At 37.9% G+C, this 13,361-nt stretch overlaps 1 protein-coding gene across 4 annotated transcripts in view; it reads right to left on the bottom strand.

The window, feature by feature from the left end:
• The window catches only part of LOC100646780 (ecdysone-induced protein 78C), a 140,725-nt gene that overhangs the window by 8,369 nt on the left and 118,995 nt on the right, over nt 1-13,361 (bottom strand). For 3 of the 4 annotated variants that reach the window (XM_003395889.4, XM_048406467.1, XM_048406469.1), the window contains 4 exons: nt 3,720-3,861; nt 1,832-2,208; nt 740-1,057; nt 37-433 (listed from right to left, as the gene is read on the bottom strand). In XM_003395889.4, coding sequence (XP_003395937.2) covers nt 41-433; nt 740-1,057; nt 1,832-2,208; nt 3,720-3,861 — 1,230 coding nt within the window. In that variant the 3' untranslated portion in view covers nt 37-40. The remainder of the gene's footprint in view (nt 1-36; nt 434-739; nt 1,058-1,831; nt 2,209-3,719; nt 3,862-13,361) is intronic. The other variant, XM_048406468.1, reaches the window with a different exon arrangement.

Raw genomic sequence — 13,361 nt, 5'->3', positions numbered from 1 at the left:
AGAGAACACAAAGAAATCATAATTTAAGATAATCACCTCTTCACTGAAGATCTTCTTCACACTTAGGAATGTCGAAAATCTCGGCAAACAGGGGTGGCAATTTGAGCTTGGTCCAGTTCCTCCTGAACCAGTCGAGCAGATTCGCATGTCTGGCACCCAGAGTTCTTAATTCTGGTATCCTTTGTGAGACGCTCGAGACACCGGAACAACCTCCCGCGGAAGTAGCCTCGCCGGAAACCGTGTGATTTCGTAACGCTTGAACTTTCAGCGCCTCCAAAAGACGATCCTGAAGCCTCTGCACTGTTTTCACGTCGTTCAGACCTGGTCTTTCACCCAGAAGCACGGCGCCGGAGAAAAGGCCCAATTCGGTGTCCGACAGTTGATGGGCGTTTAAGGCCGAAGTGAATTGCATCAAAGCAGACACGAAGTCTGGCTGTTTTTGTTTCGTATTGATCAATTAATGGACGATTGTTGATATTCTCTGACATTTTGTGTCGTTGTGATATCGAGTGAGATTTAAAATTTAATAGTCACGGGATAATTCGAGTTACGTTCGACCATTGTTCGGGTAACTGAGATTTAGTTATGAGTTTCGAATATTAAAGTATTAGCTTGTTCTTATAAACGAGACTCTACCGCAATACGTTTCAATTTTCAGATATTTATGCTGTTTTTCACATCGAATTATTAGACACTGATTGCAACCTACGGCCATAGAAAACGACAAGCGAGTTCTTACCTCGTACATCAATTCCATTTGTTGCCTAGTGATATAAGTACCATCCTCGAATGTCATCGAACTGTCAGTGGTCATCTTTGAGATATGGCTTAGCCAGACTTCAAAGAAACCGACCTTAATCAGAATTAATTGATCGTCCTGCGAAAGATCACAAAATCCTGGCACCCTTTTGGCAAACTCCACCACCCTTTGTACCGATGGCGTTATCCTAGTGGCGAATTGTTGCCAAAGCCAGATCCTTTGCGATTCAACTGTTTCTGCTGTCGAGGATGCCGCCTCTGGGTCCTCTGGACTGGCGGGCTGCGAAGAAGTACTCGCCTAATCAGCAGGATTATAAAAGAAACAGGCGTTGCTGCCAGTTCCAGTTCCACCGCGTCATTCTAATATGTTAATCAATTAATTAGAAGCGGATACGACGTGGTAATTTGGAATAATTAATTAACCAATGAACCAACTAATGAAACGTTATGCCAATAAATAAACGTAATATAAGTAATAATATAAAATAATTAATAATAGTATTAAAAATAGTACACTAATAATTAGTGAAATATTAATGAACCATGTATACACATTGTTGGCCACAAGTATAAGGATACTTATCTATTCGCTATATTTACTGGAATACTCTAACAAATTTTATTTTATTTCATATTTTATGGTATTTCTTAATATAAGGCGAATATAATACCAATGAAATAACAGATATAATTCACGAAATATTCGATTCGTACTAAATATCAGCAAACATCCTAATATATATGGCCATCAAAGCGTATTAATAGACCTAGTAACGATAATGAGATGAAATTTGGAATTCTATTGATCGCAAGTATTTCGAATAATTGCTTAGAGATTTCTCACATACATACGATCCACCTTACATCTACTATTGCATATTTTTACATAATATGTATTATGTAAAAAATCATAACAATTAATCTTCTTATTTTTACGTAGAGCAATCTTCATAATTTTGCTTCCTATTGTTTAACCAACAAAGTTACAACAGCGAACGAGCTCCTTCGTCCTATCCGCTACTAATGTATCCATGCTTCTGTAACTTCACTCTGAATTTTCGAGCAAACTCACCGGTATTATCATCGGTTTCCGGACGATGCCCCTCGTTGATTCCTCGGTGAAGCCACAGTGAGCGTGATGCGCCTGAGAAACTTGAAGTATCACGTCGTAAACCGCCAACTGTTTCACGTCCGCGTCTGACTGATCTGCCTCTACCACAGCAGCTGGCGGCACACACGGTATAGCGTTCTGTGCTTGGCTGTTGTTGTTATTGTTTTGGCTGCTGGTGTTGTTGTTATTGTTGTTGGTGTTATTATTGTTATTGTTAGCACCAGCAGGGGACGTGAGTTGTTGTACTCCGGTGGTAGTGGTCGTTGACGTGGTGGTCGGTACTGTGTCTTCGGGGCCGCGTTCCCTCGAACGTTTCGGCACCCTGCCGTATCTAACGGCTGAAATCGAGAGAACGATATTTACTTTAGTTATTCGAACAGCAATTTTGCAATCTAATCGTTCATTCTTAAAAATACCGACTTAAAAATACTATCGTCGTCGGTCCTTAAAGACAACAAAGATTTTAAGAAGCGATCCGTTGATTCTGACGGTTTGGTGGCGGTTTTAAAATGCGAACGTTTTGTCGAGTCTTAAAGTTGGTGGTTCTTTTTAGAACGTAGTCTAAAATAATCATAGTATTACGCGAAAGTTACTACCCATTTAATACGACGTTCGGAAGAGGCTAATAAAACGAGATTATAGAGGGAAGTCTACAGAATTACATGAAAATTATTTCGATGAAATACATGATCCTTGAAAGAAGTCATTATGACGAGATTATAGAAATGTAGAATTATATGAAATTCACGCCGATTAATATGACGTTTCGTGGAATCTACTGTAATGAAATTACGAAGCAGGGAGTCTACAGAATTAGATGTAAATTATTTCGAAGATAAATATATCGCTCGAGGTAACTGTGCGTGTAGTTGCAGCATCATGTGAAAAAAGCTATAAGCGTATGTACCGATCTAATAATATTTCGACGTCCTACGCGCGCTACACTGCTCATCCTAGCATCCTGTCTCGAAAATCAGCGTATTTACGAAAGATTAGTATTTTATACGGTACTCGAGAGAATTATTGCGAACAACAGAGGGTGCAGAGCTTTCGGGCCAGCTTTACCCCGGTTACATCCGCTTCTTAAGCGGATCACAAGACTAGCAGAGGCTTATTACGATTTCGCCGACAATGCTAGCTCAGAAAGCTCCGACGGTTTCCTATTATACACCACCGCATATTGCACGATGGAACTTTGACGTTTAATTATGTACGCAACTTCGTTTCAGTTTGCTTTACTCTCTCTCGCTACTCGACGGATGCCGGAATTTCCGGAAACTGAAAGACACGCCAGCTATTGCCACTGGGCATGTAAAGAATCGCGCTAAGTTGCGAATAAATTCGAGCAACTTTTGCGGCAAAGGAACTAGAGAGCTTGCACGTTTCCCGTCATTGACATATTTAACCAGCTCAAGTAATTAAAAATTATTACTTGGACAAAAGAGAAACGTTCGAAAGGGATAGTAATTTATTTTTATTAAAGAAAAGAGATTATAATTGGCTCATGAATGGCTATTTCAGTAGGGTTACCTTCGAATCACCGATAATCATTTCATCGACAATCATTTCACCGAGATCGTGTTTTGCCGCCAGTTATTATACTTACCGCCGTATGTTATCGTTGATCGTGCATCTTTATCGATACGTTTCCGCGCGTAAAAAGACAAACAAGTATAATAATTGCTATGGAGACAAGGAAAAGGATATAATTGTATAAAATTTGGTACGAAAACTATGACTGAAAGAATGGAATTATATCTTTTAAAACGTTTCAAAGATTCCTTTCCTACGATATCCTATCGGTATTGTAGTGAGTTAACGAAAAGTGCTTACGCAAGTGATTACTTACAATCCCTGGACATGCCGACAGCTAGGCACTTCTTGAATCTGCAGTATTGGCAGCGATTCCGACTTATTCTGATGACCAAACAATTGCCGTCCTTCAGACACCTGTATTCTATTTGCTTTTGAATGCTTCTTCTAAAGAAGCCCTGAAAAGAAAAAGAACTGACATTTAGCGAATTATTATTTACGAGCAATGGCAGTACGAGCAATCATACTTTCACGTGCATTGTTGCTACCTCAAGAAGAATAAAAGGAAGAATATAAGAAATAAGAATTTGCATTCGAGCAGCGACATTAAAATTCCGTATTTGGTGTTAAAATTTATTACCGAATGTAAATCTTCATAAATTTCGCTAATTCAATTAGTACGCTGCTTACTAAAAGAAATATAGTCATTTTAGCATTTGGAATCTACATCCTGATTAATTGCCTTTAAATATACAATTCTTTTATCTTTCTTAAGGTTTTAAGAAAAGCAACATTCGTCTTACGAATCCTTGACACTTTTCCATTCTCTTGTGTTCATGTGCTTTAATAACAGTTTTACTGATGTCAGTCAATCGATCAATGTAGATTATCAGTAAGACGCTTGATAGTTTTCAAAGTTACCTCAAAGAAGTTCTCCTCCTCTTCTATGCAAAAATTTATTAAAACGAAATATGCTAATATCAAAGGTTTCAAGGATTTAAATGATATGAAGCTCTCGACTAACAATATCTTTGCCTCTGTCATCATCGTCGGCTACGTATGTTTACAAGATCGTCCAACCCGCTTAATAAGAACTTTACAATTCACGTCTTTTTCTATATTATTTAATCCCTTCCATCGCGATTGCTTTCTCTTTTCAGACGATCGCGTAATAAGTGCCCCACTCGATGATTTGAACGGTTTATCATCGATACCAGCCGGTAATAGTGTTCGAGCATAATCGAGAAGGAAAAAAGAAATTGCTGACAAATATTAACGCGCCGAGACACGGTGGAAAGTTCAAAGCGATTACGGGGTCACATCAAAGGCTGTTCGAGCGTCGAATAGCCTCGATTCGTCGGTCTCTTTTGCCTCTGTCGCTTCTCCATCGTCTTCCCAGGGAAAGAGAAATCCCTTTTCATCGCGCGATATTGCCTCGACAAATCCGACAAACGTTATGGTCGAACTGGCCCGTTGAAAATTGAACGTTCGTGATTCCTCTGTCTCGAGCTATACGTTGTTGGTAAATCCTATTCGTTTTGAACGGATACTGTGTCACACGATGCGAAATAATATAAAAATAAGACAAGGCCACTTGGGAAATTCTTTCAGATTACTTTCCAATTCCACAGATATTTTCCTCGGTTTATTGTTGGAACCTGCTATCGATACGTTTGCTGTTTATTTAATTTCTATTACCATTGTCTTTTTTCTTTTTTTTTTTTTTTATGCTGAAACTGTAGAAAAGCTACTTCCTTTCCGATTTCCATGATTTTTGGATATGTTGCAGCGATGAGCGTTTTTTCGAACAATTTTTTCCCGTATCCACGTGTAACCGAACGTATTGTTCGTCGACCGGCTATCTTTTGTTTATAGTAATAATAAACGAGAGCTGGACGAGCCTCAAGCTCTGTGCACAAACGCATATACCAGACTGTACGAAATGTGTGTTATAGCTCAGTTAAAAGTGAATATCGTCGCTGTATTGTGTTTGTGTTGGATTTGTCAATCCTTGTTACACGTACATACGGGAGAGCGTTGTTCGAAAAACGTTGATCTGTACGGCACACCCAAAAATCATGAAAACCAGAGAGAAAGTAGCTTTCCTATAGTTTCTCCTTCTGTAAGTTACAAGAGTTAAAGTATGTGACATTTGTCTGATAATTCTGGCAGAGTTGAACAACGTCGAGAAGTCGATCGAACTTTAATCGCCTCTCTGCAAAATTTTCGATACAAATTTCATAGATCTTTCAACTCAACTAAGATTATGATCGTCAACACGAATTAAATAGCCTTGGATCTGCGTTCATAAATTCTATATACGTAGATATACATTTGAAACGCTCTAACGACAAAGTTTTCCCAATTGTTAAGTTTCCAAGAAAATTTCATCGTTTATAGGTAAAAATGATTGTTAGAAGGATATTCGATAATCTGGAGTGAAAGTTTGCTGGTGCAGTGCGACCGAGAAAAGTCTGAGAGCCGTAGCTTAGGGGGCGGAATCGATCTAGCTCTCAAGGATACCGAATACTGGCACAATCGCCGATTAATTCTCTCAGGTCTCAGGCTGGATTTAGGGATCGTAAAAATGTCGTTCGCGGAGAAAAACGATAGGGGAAAAAACGAGCTTTCTAAAACGGCAAGATAGTCCCGTACAACCATTACCGGCCACCGCTTCTACAGCTCGACGTCCCTCATTGATTTACGAGTATCGATCCGTTTATCGTCTTTATGTAAACGCTTGGCAAATAAAGCGTCCGAATGGTCGCAACACGGAAATATAACGTGAATTTATGGTGTGCTAATTTCTCGAAGAACAAACATGCTTTTTAGTTCGAAACCATACGCAACTTGTTACTTTTCTAACACCTGTGACACTGTTCTTATTTTTTCCAAATATATACCGCCGTTTAAAAGAATCTGGAAACTTGCTTCTTTCTGGCAAAGTGTATTTTTAATTACAAAATTACGAAGAAATCAAACTACCACGCAGTAGCGGCTGAAAACAAACAGCCATAATTGTAAGGATAAATCGATTTATACGAGGGAAATATATACCGTCGTTTGAAAGAATCCGGAAACTTGCTTCTTTTTGACAAAGTGTAGTTTTAATTACAAAATTACGGAGAAATCAAACTACCACGCAGTAGCGGCTGAAAACAAACAGCCATAATTGTAAGGATAAATCGATTTATACGAGGGAAATATATACCGTCGTTTGAAAGAATCCGGAAACTTGCTTCTTTCTGGCAAAGTGTATTTTTAATTACAAAATTACGAAGAAATCAAACTACCACGCAGTAGCGGCTGAAAACAAACAGCCATAATTGTAAGGAAAAATCGATTTATACGAGAGAAATTAGGTAGTTGCTAAATCCCATATGCATACGTGTGCATAATGTATGTTGCTGATATTTCGGAAAATATTGAATAATTTATCGACATCGGAGTGTATTTGTTCGTTACGTGTGGTAACATTAATCCTATAAATCGATCGATTCAACATTATGATGAAATACAAATACTTGGCAATAATTTACGTAATTCGTAGTAGTAATTACGAATTTCATATTCTTCATTCTTATGATCGAATAAATCTTTAATACCAACAGATTAATCATATACGTTTCTAAAGTCTATCTTTTCTTGTACAAAAAGATTTCATATATTTAACGAATATTTCACAAAAGTCTATCGTATTTTTCTATTCCTCCTTTCGAGAATTTCAAGCCATTTTCCCCTGATCAATTTCTTCTAAAACTTCAAATGCTAATACGCACGCACAAATCGATCGTCGATGAAAGTACAATACCTATAATACATGCAAACCATACCATGGAGCTGCAACGTCATTTACAAGATATCTGGTCTTACAATTTCTCTTATCTGTTACGGCTCAGCCATTATCTATGCTAACAAACCACGTACAAGCGTTTATATACGATGTCGACTATCAACAATCGGAGAATTTTCGAAAGTTTCCGCGCGTCGAAGAATTATCGAATTCCTTCTCACGGAGAAAGTGGAACAGATCAACGAGAGATCCTGTAGACTTCCTAATTCTATGGCCGTGCACGTGTAAAGGCATTACGAGGTCCGAGAAGGCTGATATCCTGCAGTCGGATAGGATCCACGTTATGGCAAGCGAATCTCGCGTAATTAATTTTAAGCCGAGGTCGTCCCGCTGATTCAGCCTTTGCTTTTCATTTCCCAGTCGATTACTATCCGGTTGCATAGGATTTGAATTATCGCCAGTGTTCTCTGCTGACGGATCGCTAAGATAACGAATTTCGTATTCTTGTCAACGAGAGCACGCGTCTCAAACGATGAGAAAAATTAGAAATAACGTTGAAAAAATGGGGAGATACAGACTGACGAAGAAAATTAATGTCAGCTTAGAGTTTAGTTTTGTGGAATGGAAACGTGATCGTTAACTCTGCGGGAATTAATTGTTGGGAATTAATTAATTTTGTAGATTCTTCTCTTCTTTAATTTCGTTATGAATTGTCCGATAATTTGTACCTATTTGTACTTTTGCTTAATAGAGACGTAGGATTTGTGAAATTCCATCCGAAAGAGTTGGAATATTCGTGAAATTTCAAAGGGATATCTACCGTGTCGATTCACGTAGAGCTTTATTTCTAAAAATATCCTCGTGCTCTGAAAAAAATAACGGAAGCAGCCAGATTTACTTTTCCACCTTCAAATAGTAGAATTTTCATCGACCGGTGAATCTACAAATCTCAAAGAATAATTTATCTTTCGAAAACCAATTTCCTCGTTATACAGTATCACATAATTACTTTCCTTTTTGGAAATAAAGTATCGCGAATCAATTCGTCGAACATTTCGTATGAATTTTTCAACCAATCTCTGTTACGTTAAATAACGGGTAGTAAAATAAATAAAAATGCGAATACACGCGCCGAAGGTGAGCGCAAAATTTCGAACCAACTGGTCAAGTAGATCTCGAAATATCAGAGAAAATATTTTATAAATTCAGTTTTCAAGAAATATAGCGCTTAAACATACTTTTGATCGTCCTCCCCTGCTGATAGTTACGTCTTTCAAATCGTCGTAATCAGATATCTTTTTCGTATTTTTGGCAAATTCGATCATTGAAATCTCGAACATACGCGTAAATTGTATCGAAATTATATCTTGTAAGAAAGCGCAGAAAAAGGAATGGATTCTTCCACAGATATAAAGTACAATAAAATATCTTCTTAACGGGGTTGCAGAAGATATTTTTGGGAAAAAGAATGGAACCTTGTTCGAAAGGAAACGTCGCGTCGTCGAGTATCAATCGCAAGAATTTTCGAATCGGTGCCAGCTGATGCTGAATTATTTGCGTGCGAGACTCTTTTTCCCTTCGATAAGGTATTTCTCTATTTGAACGGAGCGATGCATAATTCAATTTTATTTTCCATCTTGGTCGAACATCGGAAGAATGTCGACGCTGGACAGTCAGTCTCGAGACATGGTTCTTTTTTTGTGACCAGTTCGAAAAAGCTGAAAAACGTTGTTTTCATGGAAAGGAACGCGAGAAGAAGCGGAAACGCGAATCGTGAGACGCCTGTAAAGTGCTTACATATTTCGTATCGAGCAAGTGAGAAGCGATTGTGACGTGATTGTAAATGAGATTTTCTTCACATTTTCTGGAAATATTGGCAAAAGCAAAGAAAGGATTTCAGTGGTTCGTGGATGCAATGCTTTTGGTTGAAGACGATATCGGAGATCGATGTTAAGGTATTTTGAAAGTGTTATATATAAGTACGTAATTGAAAAAGCCGATAATTTCAGCTGTTTAATCTGAAGCCCAGTTTAACTTAAACTGAAACGTTTAAAAAGCCAATAGTATTATCACGTGCAATACATATTTAAAAAAAAGTATTTTAGTTTCACGACAATTTTCGAATGCTTAAATATCATTCGTATCGTTAAGAAATTTTAATTTAGAATATTTTATATCGGGTGAATATTTTATCTTTGCAACGTTTAATCATTCAAACGCTTCAGGCTTATCAAATTTTCCACGTGCCCTAAAGTTTTCAGAGCTTCTGAATGTTTCACGCTGTTGCAATTTTGCAAATTTTTGGAATCGTTGAAAACGTTCAATCTTTCAAACGTTTTAGATCAACCAAGTCCATGAAGATCTTCGAATCTTCAAACCGAAAGCCCTCGCCTTTCAAATCTTCCTCGAAGTCTTTCAAACTCAATTCTTCAAAAGTTGCTAACCATTAAAAATCGTGTTAAAGTCTTTGAACTTCGTGTTTCAAGCTTTCCAAGCTTTTAATATTTCCCTCACTTTTGTACCATTGAAAGCTTTTAAATCTCGTTAAATTACTAAAATCCCGTTATTCTCGTTCACGCGTGCAACGTCGTGTTAACGTCATATTTTTCTACCAACAAATATATCTGTGATATTTTGAAAACCGCCACCGGAAAATTCGTACGTCTCTTCGCCTACATCATCGTACGTAGATAATTAAATCCTGCGAAACCTACTTTTGATGTATCTTTCCATTAAAAATATGCCTTCTCACAGTGATACAAAAATCGTAGATTATTTCTTTGTTGCGAAAAAGAAGCATCTGAGGGGAAAACAAAACGTTAAACAGAAGTCTGCGAGAAGCAAATTCCTCCGAATTTTCCATATTCGATAAAGCTTGAAAAATTGGACCATCTGCGGGTCTGTTAGCCGCCCAACGTTTCTAGACCGACTTAATTGTAACCGGTGTGCACACGGAACGTAATATACCGGACATGACACGCGCGTGCACACGCACGCACGCTCGGCTTAGCTCGAAATTAACCGAGGGTCGGTCAGGGCTGTGTTCCGGTGTGAGTCGGGGTTGACCTCGTTGCCGTCGCGGCAAACGGGACGGTTCGTTTAATAAGCGACGTATTATGATTAATGCGCTTCGTGTAGAAACGGCTGAGGAGTTTCGCCGTACGACGTTGCGGAGTATAGCCAGCGACTCGGTGCCTCTTTATCGCGATTATAAAAGAGACCGATCGAGGATCGGGGGTGGAGATTAACGCCAGGTAATTAATAAAAGCTGCTTGAAACGTTCCAACGCCGACGAAAGAATCGATTTGAAAGCGTTTTGCCGCTAGTTTTCTCGGCATCCGATATTTTTGAACAGCGAACGATTCGAATGACAGGCTAATTCATATTCTTCTGTCGATAGATCAGGTTCTACGCTAATTTGGCGTTCGTTGCTCGTAAATTTCTGGATATCAAAATCTTTGTACAAATCGTTTATTTGCCATGGGAAATGAGTCACGTAAAAGTTACGAACGAATGTTCGTGCCTTGCACGCGTGTCTATGTAATTTAGAAACGAAAGTGTTAAGCTGTTGCCGTAGATGGGAGGGTGATTTGGCTGGCGCGCGAGTGGCAGTCATTCAGTTTGGTTGTTCGACGACGCGGCTCGGCACTCGGAAATGAAAGTTGAACCGAAGCGAATAGATCGAGGTAATTTATTTCGTGGGAATTAATTCGATAAGTTGACGGCCACGTTTCCGGGATATAACCGACAGATTCAATGAAAATCGTATTGAAACTGATAGGCGGGTCGAGTGGTTGAAAAGTTGATTCGATTGGATTGGTTACCGAGCCGTGTTTGTCTTTGGTTTGAGCATGAATGTATGCATGTTGGTTACGCGTGTAATTGCATGCTGATAGATTTATAAGCTGTCGGATATTTTATGCTTATATTGCAGCTTTTTTAAGGTGAACGTTTTAATGAAATACAGTAGAACTCTCTTTTATTTTCAACCGTTTTAATCCACCTTCACCCTTAACCAACTGCATTTTCATTTTAAATTAAACCTTGTTTTCTCTGTTGCCACTGTAATATCGAGTTTAAATGTTTGATAAACATTTTATTCGTTCGAACATTTAACGCAAATGAATTAGCCTGTTTCTAAAGCGTTGCGAAGGGTGCAGGACATTTCAATTGTATCAAAACATGAAAAATACGCAGAGCCCTCAAATATGTGAAAAATCTTTGGAAAATGAAAAAGAAAACTTTTATTGGAACTAGAGACTCGTTAAAAAATTCTGTTCCTCAATTTACTGATTTATCTTATTCCTAGCATCAACGTAACATTCTATAGGTGTGCGTTATATTAATCAATCATCGTTAATAAGCCAGAAAGGAATTTGGATTCCACAGGAGGAACTAAGAAAAGTGGTGTCTATACTATTTAATTTATATAAAATTAATTCTCTTTGTGTCTCATATCGATCGTTGAAACGATATAGGCGCATCTGATGTCGAATTGTTTAAATTCCGAAATAATTTCATTGTGTAAAATTGCTCTCTATCGATCCAAATGTATAAATTCCCGCGGTTATTTTCGGCGCGACAATTTTATCGCGATCAAGATTTATTTTTTGCTTGTTCGTTGAATTATTAATCGCCGATTTCATCCCCCTTTTCGCCAGCGCGCCCCATCGCGGTGTCCCAATCTCGCTTCCACTGTTATTTTAAAACGCGCTACACGTACTACACGGAAAGTTGTTTTCTTCAATAAAAACCGGCGTGTTCAAAGGGTTACTTCATCCTGGAAAAGTTGGCCAACGGTTGAAGGTGATAAAATTACGTAGTCGAGCCTATTATTAGTTGGAGAAGCTTGGTAAAGGAAGGACAGGAGGCAGGCATTTCAAGCTGCAGGGTTCATCCAGAACGAACTCGACATTTTTAAATATTCAACGGGAGCATATAAAACACGTGGGAGATGAGGATAAAAATAATTAGCGGAGAGAATTTTTAAAATTTTTCAGTTATTTAAATTTTCCCATTTATTTCGTTCGTTTATTAAATTCAATCTCTTAGCTGTATAATTCGAAAATTTATTCTAATTGGTACAGTAATTTGTAACTTTAATTAGTGAATAACGCGTATTTAACTCTCCATAACTGCAATTTTCTGTATGCGTTTACAAAAGCAAAAATTCCAATATCGTTCGTAGTTTCTTACTTTATAAATAATAAATACACGTATTATAAATACTGATGACACTTAAGATGTGAAATTTACGGTGCGCTATATTTTAGCGTCTTTCTTTTCATGCTACACCGTGAAAAGTTTAATATACTCGACGACGTTCAGAAATATTCATATTCGATGGAATAAAATGGAAAAGAAGAAGAAAAATACGAAAGTCTATGCTATATCGTGCAAATGCAAACTATCGCAAAAATAGGAAACTGATATTATCATTCGTAACGTTCGAAATAGCACGACACGTGAAATCTTTTATTCGCACTCTCGTATTGGTACAGTCGTGTACTGTACCAAACGTCGCTTGGTTTTATTTATTTATTTCAACTGAACCAGCAGGAGCGATTGGAGTGTGCGATCTCGAAACTGTTTCAGAATCCAGTCAAGTATTAATGTACGAGAATTTAATTAGAATCGAAGATGTTACACAGGTAAAACGTACGTAACGTTATTTTTGTAGATTCGTTTAATTAGTTAATAAATCGTTAAAGTACTCGAGCATGAAAGAATTAATACCGCGTGGAACAGTTTTACGAGTCACGTAACAATTCTCCGTCTCTAATCAATTACTTCACCGATTCCGTAAAGGAATCTCAGAACGATGTTTCATTTTTCAAAAGTGTTTTGAGAACTAATTCAATAAAAATATCCTTCTCCGTCTATTTACTCTGCAGTTATGTATTTCTCTCTACTGATATCGAAACAATAAAAACACACTTGAAATAAAATCAAATAAAACAATACATATATACGCACACACATCCGCAATAAAACAATAGAAAAATGAGAAGGAGAGCAGGGAAACGAGAAAAACAACAGAAACGATAAGTGACATCGGTTGAAGGGTCCTCTAAGCTTGCCACTCCGACAGTGCATCAGAGTAACGAAGCAACGAAATAATGGAAGAGACTCGTAGGCGTGCTCGAGCCGTCTGTTCGTTTTACC

Source organism: Bombus terrestris, chromosome 6 (assembly GCF_910591885.1).
Source record: "Bombus terrestris chromosome 6, iyBomTerr1.2, whole genome shotgun sequence".
NCBI lineage: Eukaryota > Metazoa > Arthropoda > Insecta > Hymenoptera > Apidae > Bombus > Bombus terrestris.
Note: the sequence above shows the minus strand (reverse complement) of the source record. Positions and strands in the feature narration are given on the sequence as shown.